This window comes from Stegostoma tigrinum, chromosome 19 (assembly GCF_030684315.1).
Source record: "Stegostoma tigrinum isolate sSteTig4 chromosome 19, sSteTig4.hap1, whole genome shotgun sequence".
NCBI lineage: Eukaryota > Metazoa > Chordata > Chondrichthyes > Orectolobiformes > Stegostomatidae > Stegostoma > Stegostoma tigrinum.
The window spans coordinates 35,417,021-35,430,410 of NC_081372.1; the positions used below are offsets into that span (position 1 = coordinate 35,417,021).

General features: G+C 39.0%; 1 protein-coding gene across 2 annotated transcripts in view; it reads left to right on the top strand.

The window, feature by feature from the left end:
• arfrp1 (ADP-ribosylation factor related protein 1) overlaps window positions 1-11,793 on the top strand; it is a 30,130-nt gene extending 18,337 nt beyond the window's left edge. The window contains exons 5-8 of one of the 2 annotated variants that reach the window (XM_048550189.2): window positions 4,038-4,119; window positions 5,064-5,134; window positions 8,354-8,454; window positions 10,270-11,793. In XM_048550189.2, coding sequence (XP_048406146.1) covers window positions 4,038-4,119; window positions 5,064-5,134; window positions 8,354-8,454; window positions 10,270-10,357 — 342 coding nt within the window. In that variant the 3' untranslated portion in view covers window positions 10,358-11,793. The remainder of the gene's footprint in view (window positions 1-4,037; window positions 4,120-5,063; window positions 5,135-8,353; window positions 8,455-10,269) is intronic. The other variant, XM_048550190.2, reaches the window with a different exon arrangement.
• Window positions 11,794-13,390: the final 1,597 nt, after the last annotated feature.

Genomic DNA, 13,390 nt, shown 5'->3' on the forward strand with positions numbered 1-13,390 from the left:
GTGGGAGAAGGGGATAGGTGAGAGGACAAACAGGTTAGGGAGGCAGGGATGGTTTTGGGATGTGGCTGGGGGAGGGGAGATTTTGAAGCTTGTGAAATCCACATTGATACCATTGGGCCGCAGGGTTCCCAAGCGGAATATGAGTTGCTGTTCCTGCAAACTTTAGGTGGCATCGTTGTGGCACTGCAGGAGGCCCAGGATGGACATGTCATCTGAGTAGTGGGAGGGGGAGTTTGGTTTCCCCAATGCAGAGGAGGCCACAATGGGAACAGTGGATGCAGTATACCACATTAGCAGATGTACAAGTGAACATCTACTTGATGTGGAAAGTCTTCTTGGGGCCTGGGATGTGGGTGAGGGAGGTGGTATGGTGGCAGGTGTAGCACTTCGTGTGGTTGCAGGGAAAAGTGCCGTGTGTGGTGCGGCTGGAGGCGAGTGTGGAGCGGACAAGGGAGTCACAGAGAGAGTGGTCCCTCTGGAAAGCAAACAAGGATCGGGAGGGAAAAATATTTTTGGTGGGGTCCGATTGCAGATGGCAGAAGTGTCAGAGGATGATGCATTGGATCTGGAGGTTGGTGGAATGCTACGTGAGGACGAGGGGGATTCTTCCCTTTTTTGGCTGTTATTGCGGGTACGGGGTGTGAGGGATGAGTTGCAGGAGACACGGTCGAGGGCGTTCTCGACCACTTTTCCCTGCAACTGCAGGAAGTGCTACACCTGCCCCCACACTACCTCCCTCACCCCCATCCCAGGCCCCAAGAAGACTTTCCACATCAAGCAGATGTTCAGCTGCACATCTGCTGATGTGGTATTCTGCATCCGCTGTTACCGTTGTGGCCTCATCGCCATCGAGCAAACCAAGTGGAGGCCTTCCGACCGCTTTGCAGAACACCTATGCTCGGTTCACAACAAACAACTGCACCACCCAGTCATGAACCATTTCAACTCCACTCCCATTCCACATATGACATGTCCATCCTGGGCCTCCTGCAGAGCAACACGATGCCACCCAAAGGCTGCAGGAACAGCAATTCCTATTCTGCTTGGGAACCCTGTGGCCCAAAGGTATCAATGTGGACTTCACAAGCTTCAAAACCTCCTCTCCCACTACCGCATCCCAAAACCAACCCAGCTTGTGCTTGCCTTCGTAACCTGTTCTTCCTCTCACCTATCCCCTCCTACCACCTCAAACCGCACCCCCATTTCCACCTATCAACCTCATCTTGCCCCCTTGACCTGTCCGTCCTCCCTGGATTGACCTATCTCCTCCCCACTTACACTCGCCTTTACTGGCTCCACCCCTGCCTTTTTGACTTCTGTCTCCTCTCCACCTATCTTCTCCACTATCCATTTTCTAGCCGCCTCCCCCTCTCTCCCTATTTATTCCTGAAGAAGGGGCTAGCTTGAAACATCAGCCTTCCTGCTCCTATGATGCTGTTTGGCCTCCTCTGTTCATCCAGTTCTCTACCTTGTTATCTCTGCCTTTTCTCCAGTGTTTGTTTTTTTTTCCTTCCACACAATGCCAAAGTTTCTTTCCTTCTCTGTTTAGTTGTAAAGGTTTCAAAATGGGCTTAACATTCCAGTAGGGTTATATGTTGATAGTTCATAATTTTGTTTTACCTGTAGCTAGAACTTTATTTGTAATAAACAACAGTTTTGTTAAGTACAGGAAAGTTGGCAATGATTTCTGTTGACCTCATTCCATCAGACAGGTAAATTTAGGACTTTGCGTGTTTTAATTTAATTATTTAACTTTTGTGGTGAACCAGGGCATAGTGGAACTTGAGAATCAATATACTTTCCTAAGTGGGTTATAATTAAAGGATAATTGAAATTTGCCTTACATCCTTTAAAAATTACTGGGTGAGCTCTTGACACATCAAAACGTTCAAGGCTATGTGCCAAGTGCAGGTAAATGGGATTACTTCTCGTGTCTTGGTGCAGACTCAATGAGCTACAGGGCCTCTAATGTCCTGCATGATTCTATGAAATGTTGGGTTTTGCTAGGATCAAGGAGCGTGGAACCAGAGCACCTCGTTCAGAAAGAATTTATGTATTTGTTTTTTATTTCTTTCACTGGATATATGTGACCTATGTTTTATTGCATTTATTATTCATCTTTAATTCTTCTAAAAGCAATGGTGATATAATTCCAATTCATAGTGGAGTTTTAGTTTTAATTAATTCACGGAATGTGATATCACTGGCAGAACTAGAATTTATTGTCCAGCACTAATTACCTTTCAAAGGTGATTGTGAGCTGCCTTATTGAACTGTTACATCAACTGCTCCCATTTGGTGTAACTATTTCAACAATACCGTTGAGGACAGAGTTTCAGTATTTTGATGTGGTGACGTTTCAGGATTTTGATATATATCCAATTCGTGAAGATGAATGGCTTGGAGGAGATCTTGCAGTTTGTGATATTCCCATGTATCTGCTGCCCTTGTCCTTCTAAATGGAAGTGCTTATGGGTTTGGAAGATGCTGTCAAAAGAACTTTGGTGAATTTTTGTAGTGCATCTTCCAGATTAAACACTGTTGCTGATGTGCGATGGTGGCTAAAGAGATTCAGATGTTTGTGGATGTGTTGTAAATTGAAAAGGCTGTTATGTTCTGAATGGTCCCAAACTACTTGAGTGTTGGTGCTGTACTCATCTAGGCAAGTGTGAGTATTCCATTGCACTCCTGACTTGTGTTTCATAGATGGTAAAGAGGCTTTGGGGAGGCAGAAAGTGACTTACCTGCTACAGGATTTCTGGCTTCTGGCCTGTTCTTGTAGCTAAAATATTTATACAGTTTGTCCAGTTCAGCTTCTAGCCAGTATATGCCCAGGATGTTGATTAGTGGGGGATTGAATGATAATGCAAATAAATGTCAATTGCCATGTCATCAATGGTTTGATTCTTCTGTGTTGGATATGGCCATTGCCTATCACATGTGGCACGGATGTTGCTTGCCACTTGTCACCCAAGACTGGTTACTATCCAGGTCTTTCTGCATTTAGACATTCTAGGGTATCTGAGGGTTGAACAGATTAAGCGCTCGGTAGTTGTTGGGGTAGCGAGAGGATTAAGACACTAAGCAACTTTGTGAAGGTGGGAGGAGGTAGCCTTAATGACCAGATGGAAAAAGAAGCCTGGTTTGGGATTGAGCAGTACACATTGGATTCATAACTCAATACTTCAACTCCTTCTGAAGTAAGTGGAAGTCAGTTTATGTCAGATCTGTCTGTCAGTTTTCTTTTGTCAGAATCTGGCTGACTTACCTATTCATTTTGCTCACTATTGATCCTATGAGTTTCATAATCATTTCTTTCCTACCCAAAAACACCCAGTGTCTCTAACATAGGGCAGTGTGTGATGTGGGAGGAATTGGTCCAACAAGTTTGTGCCAGTCAAACACATCCATCTCACCATTCTGGTCCAAGAATTGGACTAGAATCAGTCCATTAATTTAGTCTGACTTAATTAGAATGAGTATCTCATGTGCCAAAATTCCATGTTACTTGGATTATTTAAACAACTGATTAAAATTAACTGGTCATTGAATACATGGTTAAAATGATTTATTACTGAGTAAATGCATTTTCCATGCAGCAATTAAGCCTGAAAATATGCCTAACACTTGAAAATAGTCGTAATCTATAACTAGTATCAGAGATAATGGGAACTGCAGGTGCTGGAGATTCCAAGATAATGAAATGTGAGGCTGGATGAACACAGCAGGCCAAGCAGCATCTCAGGAGCTCTGATGAAGGGTCTAGGCCCGAAACGTCAGGTTTTGTGCTCCTGAGATGCTGCTTGGCCTGCTGTGTTCATCCAGCCTCACATTTTATTATCTAGTAATCTATAACTGACTTGATTTATTGAAGCATTCTAAAGCTGTTGTGCCCTTGATAAAGTATTATAATTAGAACAATGTTTGTTTTATCTTGCAGTATTGTTAACAAAAGATTCATTAGAGACTGCGAAGCCAATTATGTTCTATTTGTATGCTGTCACTTAACAGTTTATGAACTTTTCTCTTCATTTTAGTATTATGCAGAATCCCATGGTGTAATATATGTGATTGATTCCACTGATGAAGAGAGATTGTCTGAGTCAAAAATAGCTTTTGGTATGTATTATGCAAAGAGAACATCTGTATTATTTCATTACAAATGATGTACATGTTTGTAGACATTCTGCACATATTGAAAATTAGTGCAATGTGTAGTGTTTTTTGAAAGTCGCTCATTTAGGATTTTGACTTGATTTTTGTCAGGATACTCTTGTGTGCTTATCAATGCTTGAGAGTGAATAGAAGAAGGGTCTAGGCCCGAAACATCAGCCTTCCTGCTCCCCGATGCAGCTTAGCCTGCTGTGTTCATCCAGCTCTACACCTTGTTATCTCGGATTCTCCAGCATCTGCAGCTCCTACTATCCCTTTTTTTTTAACTGTGTCAGTACCGAGCATGCAGATTAACAGATGCATGGACCAGATCGAGGCCAATAGAAATCTCGCACGATCTGCTTGAAGGACTGTAATGCTGAACTCTTTATATCTTTATTTTTATAATTTATTTTCATACCTAAGATGGCGCTGTAAGTGGCAACTTTGTAAACTTTTCACTGTACTCGTGGGAGTACATGTGACAATCAACCTGATTCTAATCCTCAAACTACCATAACCGCAGCATGTGGGTCAAATGGATTTTCTTGCAAAGCTGCTAATTATCATAAAATCTTATTGAATCTTTGCAACAAATCAAGGGAATTTTTTCCCATCGTGCCATAATTGGTTGAATTCTGAGGTGCTTGAATTGACCAGTTTTATCTGGTAATCTGTTGTACCATCCATTCCCTGGGGCCCTGCTGACTTATGAAGATGCTGCACTATTTTAGGAATTCTTTCCTTTGGAGGTTTGTCATCCCTTTTTCTAATTGTTTCAGTAATGATTTGAAGTATTTGAAATGTCTTTAGCACACGTTGAGGTTTGATATAAAGACCAATTCATTCTTAAGAAAATGTCAATATGCCTGATGTGTTTAATTAGATTCCTAAACCACTTATCTCCTCAGAAAAAATGATCACCACTGAAGTGCTTGAAGGAGTTCCATTGTTGGTATTAGCTAACAAACAGGATATAGAGGTAATTTTTTTTTGTTCTGGTTTTGTCATGTTCATACTTTTTTTGTCTTTTTATGCAATTAAATTTTCTTATTGAGAAAGCTTATCTTAAAACATGCAGCGTAGCTGACCCATCTTCCCAGTGAATTTTGAGGAATGTAAGTAAAAAGGACTTGGAGTAGATCAAATGGCACTTTAGGCCTGTTCTTCCAACTTACTCCATTTTCCTGCCAACTTCATATATTCCCTGATTCCCAAAGAGATCAAAATTTGATCTACAAGAGCCGAAGCAATTAGCAATTTTTCTTTATAACCATGGATGTAACTTCATATTAGCACAGCACTTTAACCTCATAATAGTCACAGTACACATCAACTGAAATTCCCAAGCTGCAGATCCCAGAGACTCATTCTGTCCTAAAGTTACAGTTAGCAAGATACTAAGACTTCCATTACCTATTCATGTGAAACAAACTACTTCATGGAAGGAAGCTAGCTTAATTGGAAACAAAATGTGACAGTTTTTGTTTCATCAAGGTACTTGGTTTTGCTGAAGTACTGCTCTAAGGGCACTAAAGCTCAAGACTCAAGTATCCATTCTTCAACTGTGACCTTGACTAAAACTCAATGGGCTGTTAAATCTTTACGGTGGCTGAGTGAGCTGGACTGCTGGTGAAAAATGCGGTGTTGCCAACAGCATAGGTTCAATTCCTGCAAAAAAGGCGAGGTTACGAAGGATTCTCCTCAACTTCTCCCCTTTATCCAGTTAAACCACCACCGGTCATCTCTGCCTGAGAGCAGCCCTAAATGGTCGTCTTGGACTTGGTAACTTTACTCTTTAACCTTAAATCATTAGGGACAGAAAAGCTTGTTTTGTGTTCTGTTTGCACATTACTAGCCAATAGATATTGTTGAATAATTATCAGAAACAGAAACACAGGCACAGTTTTATTTTTCTTCTCTTTAGACTGTAGCCATCAGTGCCAACTGAAATGCATAATTGTTGCCCTAAGTAACATCAGCGAATGGAACACTGATTCTTAATTAAATATTACTAAACCTTATTAAATATTAAATATTTTCAATCTTTGCTTCATCAGATGAACTTCTGATCTCTATAATGAAATCACCTAAGATCATTTATTCCTACCTTCTGTAACATCACCCCTTTACCCCTTCACATCTCATCTGCAGAATCTCTTGCCCTTGCTTTTGTTAGCTGTGAATTTGACTCTCCGAATAAGTTCCAGATTGGTTTCTCATATTTACTGTCTGTAAACTTGATGTCATCTAGAATGTTGCTATCTGTCTGAATTCACACCTGTAGACCTGTAATTCTGGCTTTTTGTTCAACATTGATTTTAAGCACTTAATCATTGTTGACTGTGCCTTCAGTTCATTAGGCCCAAAGGTCTGACATATCCTCCAACACTTCTCCACTTCTTTGCCTCACTTTGTTCTTGTAAGACATTCCTTGAAAATTGTCTCCCTTGGGTGCATATCTCTTGCTTGTAGGTTGTATATTTTAATATTATTCAAGTGTAGATTTTTGAATTTTGAACTTATGACTTACAGGTTTTTCTGCATGCCTGAAGAGTTTATTTATTAACTTTGGGTATTTCTGTAGCCATGCTGATTTCTTTTAAAACTGCTCAAGACAGTTAACTTAAGGTCTAATGGGTTTTTATTGGGGGAGTTTTATAATTGGACAAGATAAACAAACTCCATTTTAGAAGGACGAGCTTTTTTAAGCTTAAGGGCAACATCATAGTGTGAGAATAAAGGTTTCTTTTTCTAAATTGGGTGAGTTCTACATAAGTCTTGAATGAAAATAGATATGGAAGCATCATATCTGCGAAAGGCAGAAGATAGAAAAATTGATTACCTCTGACTAAGAAGTTTAGTGATGGTCTCAGACCAGAGATGTTTAATTAAAACCCTGAAGTGGTTATTTGAAGCTGAGAACATTTAAACCCCTGAGTACCACAGCTCCAGGGAAAAACTTTGATTTTCCGGAATGGGAGTTGGAGTCACAGTTAAATTAAGTAGAAGGAATTAAAAACGAGCTTTTGTTTTCTGGTTTTGAGTATTGTGCAGGACTGATTTTTGGCAAAAAGTGAAGTCTTACTAGACCATAGAGCTGCTTTCTCATTCTAGAGATTCAGTTTGTGGTGGTTTAAGTTGAGGGGTCACCATGCCTCAGGCAAAGGGAGAATTGCAGAAGGAGACTCCTTTTATAATTTCAACCAGCACAGCAATTGAACCCACGCTGTTGGCATCACTGTACATTTCCATCCAGCCAACTGAACTAAGCAACGTCTTTCCTGTACTTGGGATCTGTAAAAAGGAGATTTTTATGGTGGTGTGTATTGCCATGTATTTAGAAACCTTTGCATTTGTGTTGAGAGTACATGGTCTTGTTTGTTTTATCGTCCTATACTTAATCATTAAAATCAAATTTGTCACATTTGAAATACTTATGTTTCAGTGAGAGAACACCTCGTTAAAACAGGAAAAAAATACAAAATGTGATCTATCAAACCAGATTTCAGTCTGGGACTCGTCTTGTCCAGATTAGCATCAGCTGGGATCATAGCACTCCTTGCATGACTCCATGTCATACTTCATATAATAATGCTCCTGTGATTTGCCTTGGAACATACAACTAATATAGATCTTTATTGTAATTGAGTTGCTGTTGTGAACACTCATCTCTATAGCCACATCAACCTGCAACAAAGAGCTTTCATCCCTCTTTGGAGGGGAATGGGAGAGTATAGGTTCACAAGCCAATACGTGCCATTAGACCTCCCTGTCTCTGATGAGATTACACAGAATGTTGTGTTTGAATAAAGTGCCATGGTCTTTCCCACTAACATTGGTTTCTAGACAAAATGAGCAAATGTTTAAATAACTATATCAAAATTCAGCTGCAGTAATCTTGTGATGTGTCCAACTTTAAAAAAAAGCTTTATAAACCTAGTCTGTTGTTAACATGTTAACTTTCTTAATGAAAATTATTTCTTATGTAGCATGTTTCCAAATAGTAATGTTTATATATTACAAATAAAACTTGTTCTGTTTATTTTGTCAGTGTGGAATTGAAAGAATTGACTTTGATAATGCATTGATTTCTTTCTGTGATTTGGCGCGATTCTCTCCCCACCCCCCCCCTCACTTTAGTGTTGTTTGGACCATTAACCCCAACATTAATGCTTCATTCTTTTCTTTTGACTGACAGACCTGCCTTTCAGTGGGAGAGATTAAAACAGCTTTTAGTGATTGTGCTCCAAAAATAGGAAAGAGAGACTGTTTGGTCCAGCCATGCTCAGCACTTACTGGGTAAGTAATGATTGTCTTCATTCGTAGCAGATTCCTGTTCGATTGGTTGATTAGGGGAGGCAGGAGTTCGGGGAGGAAGAACACAGCACATTCTTGCTTAACTGGGTATGGAGGTAAATCTATCAACTTTATTAGTAATTTTGTATAAAGGGAAGAACCTGAAATCTCCTCATATTATTTGAGACATAAGATGATACATTTGAGAGGGAACATAATCATCTTAAGTCAGTGAATACTGTGGAGGTACATAGTCATAGGATCCCATAGCATGGAGCAGGCCCTTCAGCTCAACCCGGTCCATGCCGACCAAAATGTCCATTCATGCTAACCCCATTTCCCCGCACTTGGCCTGTATCCTTCTAAACTTGTCCTCTTCTTGTATTCTTACAAATGCCTTTAAATGTTGTTAATGTACCAGCCTCAACCATTTCTGTTGGCAACTCATTCGATACACATACCACTCTTTTTGTGTAAAACAAAAAATTATCCCTTATGCTCCCATGTATTGTTTCACCTCTTACCGTTAATCCTCAGTTCCCCAATGCTGGGAAAAAGGCTGAGTGCATTCATGCCTCCCATGATCTTTATACACTTCTTTCAGACCTCCTCTCAGTCTCCTATGTACTAAAGAAAAATGTCCTAGCTTGCCCAACCTGTCCCTATAACTCAGTCCCTGTAGATTGAACATGTAGATTGAATGCAGCTAATATGGTTTTAACAAATGATGACAAGCAGGTTAGTTGGTCCCATGGAGTATACTGAAATTAGGAGCAAATTTTCTATCTGTAAATAACCTAGTAAACAGCAGTCAACCTCCATACATGAGGGAAAGATCCATCTTGGTTTCACATTTCGTCTGTAAACTCTTGGCACTATATTCAGCCAAAGCTGCAAATCACAAAATTAATAAATATTCCACAAGAAATCCAAATAGTTGCTCTTTTCGTCCTTGTGTTGTAACTTTATAAATAGTAAATGGTGCACACTAGATTAATCCAACAAATTACTTTGAACTGAATTGCAAAACTTCTGCAAAGGAGAACATTGATTCACAGATGCAAAAATATAAGTTTGGCACTGATATGGGAAAGTTCTAGTAATGGAGTGATCAATGCACAGAATAGAGTTCCAGATAGAGTAGTTCAGCCATGAGCCCTGGATTTGTTTAAGATACAGTTGGATACTGCAGATAGGCCTTTTTGAATGTTTGAACTGATACAAATCAAATTCCCTTCCATGTGTAGTTAATTTGTAAACTTGTAAAGGCAAAGGGGATGGAACAACATGTAACACATTACCAGGTGGAAATTAGAGAAAATGGGAAACATGTAATTCTCTAGCGGTTGGGATAAGATAAAGTATTTTGTGTTTGGAATGTCCTTTGTGTTTGGCCTAACTTTATTCTGGTTGCGATGGGATGCACGTTAGTTGTGCATTGGGGTTATTTAAATACCACATTTTGGCCCAAACCAATGCAAAAGCTAATATTGCCTTTCAGTTGCTATAGTATATTAATTTTGTAGTGTCCTAGTAAAAACTGACCAGACATTGAATTGATTTGGCATTTAATGATGAAATAAGTGTATACTGTATATTTTTCTCCTCCATTTTCCTGTGCCCAAAAATAGTCAGGTATTTGAAACACTTCTGCCAACACAAAAGGAATGTGCTTGAATTAGCTGGTAAAGTTTTTAATTTAATTAATTACATGGACATTTCACAACTTTATTGTCATGCTTCTTGAGTTCTTCATTGATAAATATTCAATAGTTTTCAGATTTTGCTATTCTAAAACAAATTTCTGTCTTCCTCCAGACAAGGTGTAAATGATGGAATTGAATGGATGGTCAAATGTGTGATTAGAAACATTCACAGGCCACCGAGGCAAAAAGATATCACATAAAACAGTTCCTTCAGATCTCAAACTGAACTTTAAATTTCCTGTTTTATCAGAGATGCTGATTTGTAGTTCAACTGATCCAATGGATCTCCAGACTTCTTGGAAATACGCCAGCTGAAAACAGTCACAAACTCTCAATGCTCAGTAATTGTGATATCTTTATAGTCAGAGTTTCTAATTGTAAACCACTATAGTAATACTTTCCCTGCATTTGTATTGCCTGCTCTTTTTGTGTATTTGTGGAATGTTTTAGTGCACGTATTTATCCTGCCCATTGATAATTTTATTGAATATATGAACTGTCATTACAGTTTTAGAAAAGCTCTCCCTAAACCACCTATCTTTTCTTCTACATGCAAATTAAGAATTTCACTGAATTAGCCGAAGAGTAGTGCAGACTGGCTAAAAAACGGTTGTTGCTGGGTTTGATCAGTAAACTAGTCATAGCTGAGGCAATGAAATGAGTGATAAATTTAACCACCACACCCACAGATTAGTGAGGAAGAACCAGCCAGGGCACTCACACTTGATTCCATAGAGCACTCCTTTTTGAAATGTACATTTATCAATGCAGACTGAGGATAAAATTGAGTTTGTTCTCCAAAAGCATCCCACCATGGATCTTTCATGAATAATAGTCAGTTAATAAAATGAAACAATCTGTCAAACAACATGCATGAAACAGTTGGCAGGGGAGGGAGAAAATTGGGAAAGAAAGGGGGAATATTTTAGAAATAATTTTTGACTTGTGTGAAGTAAGCGGTGGACTTAAGTCAGCATGCAAGATAGTATACTACAGTTGACTGCAATATAGATTCTATCTTCAAATGAGAATAACGATGACATCACATGTTTAAATGATGACAGTGTTCTTTACCAGGAAAGGTTCTAGGTTTCCTGCTAGGTGGCTGGTGGGGCAATGTTGTTCACTGTTCTAGGAAGCAACGGACATTCCTGTGTGTTGTAGGTTGCAACAGAATACTGCTGATGTATAAAATGAGAGTTTGGGGAAAAAACTGGAAATTTAACTTTTCATGCACCACCTCCCATCAGCCTGTGAACCACGGAACCAGATGGAAGCAGCCAGTTATGTAGTGCACACTTTTATCTGGTATATTTCTTTGTTTTGCTAATTTTGTAAACAATAAATCTTGGGAGATATATATTTTACATCTGTAACTGTTGAAGTAACTTTGGTTGCAAACGTTAACGTTTGCAATAGGTTCCTGCAAAAGGCACTTTCTTTCCAGCATGGGGTCAGAACAGGGATTGGCGGTAATGTCTAAACACTTCACTGAACATTTGTAAAATGTAGATTTTATTTTGCTGTACTATTATTCCTTTATTTTATTACTAATCCAAAAAGAGAGTCATTGTAACCTCATTTTGGTGGTCTCAATTTCTATTCCTTATTTCAAATAAAAAATGTATTAACAATATTTGGCCTTGAAGCTATGATTTATGTTGGAATACAGTCCATTTGATATACAAAATATTAATATTTTTTTCTTCTGAAATAAATTTTTGATTTCATATTGGAAAGAAAAAAATTTAAACCTCTGCCAGTTTCAATGTAAAGAAGCATTTTTTTATTTTGCTGTAATTCATTTGCTGTATTACACACAAGAATTTTTGGGATATGAAGTTTTTTTTTCTACATAACCCAAAATTTTCTGAAGAAGGGTCCAGGCCTGAAACGTCAGCTTTCCTGCTCCTCTGATGCTGCTTGGCCTGCTGCATTCATCCAGCTCTACACCTTTGTTATCTCATGTAATTGAGGGTTTTTTCTTACTCTCCAGAATAGCTTCTTATCTGTCTAAACTCTCATGAATATAGACCTAAATTGTTCAATCTCTCCTTTAAAAATAATATATCTCTGGAATTAATCTAGTGAACCTTCTCCCTCAAGCAAGAGGGCCAAAACTGTATGCAGTTCCCCAGATGTAGAATGCATTCGTGAGATCACAATTGCACAACACTCTCCTGCTTTTGTACTCCGTTCCTTTAACAATAAGTACGAAAATTCCATTTGCACTTCTTATTACCTGCTGTACCTGCATGCTAGCTTTCTGTAACTCAAATCCTTCTATAACAACATATTTTGAGGTTTCTCTCCATTTAATTAAAAAGTTGCCTTTTTATGCTTATGACCAAAAATGGAATGCCTTGCAGTTGTCCATGTTAACTTCCATCTGCCAAATTTTGGCCTATTCATCTAATAATGTCTATATGTAAATATCATCTTGCTTCGTTGCAATTTATTTTGCTAGCTTTTTTATTGCCATCTCTGCATTTTGGCTACAGTACATTCCATCCCTGCATCCAAGTCATTGATGTAGATTGCAAATAGTTGAAACCCGAGGACCAAACACTGTGGTACCCCACTCGGCACAATTTGTCAACCAACGAATTTTTTTTCGCTTTCTTGGAACCAGGCTATTTGTTAGAATGGTCTACGCACTACGGTCAAATTCTTAGCCATCCTATTCCACAGTTCAGTCTATTCCGTTCAAATTACAAAACACAATATCTATTCTGCTGAAAACAGGTATTACAAATGCAGCCTTTTATTTTATACGCCCAGCAGCAGTTCCATTGTCCATCTAAAAATTGTCAAAAGTGTCGAGCTTAGTCCCCCGATTATTCACCCAATACCTAACAACGTTCTTCAAATAATGTATCCAGCATCTATCCCTGGTCCATAACAAGTGAGTTACTTTTAATCCTGGTGGTAGCTGAGCACAATAGTTTGGCCTACGTGTGATCTACAAGGAGAAGCCAAGCTTCATGTTCCTTATCACTATTCAGTGGTATCTGCTTATGTAAGTGTTTAGTGACTTTTCTCAACTTTTTTACTTGCTCCAGAACAACTTTCTCAGCTTTGTTTGTTTCCAGTGAAATCTCAACCTCTAGGTCCGAAACGTCAGCTTTTGTGCTCCTGAGATGCTGCTTGGCCTGCTGTGTTCATCCAGCTTCACACTTTGTTATCATAGATTTCTGCATGGATATTTTCAGTATCCTGTAATTTTAGCAAAA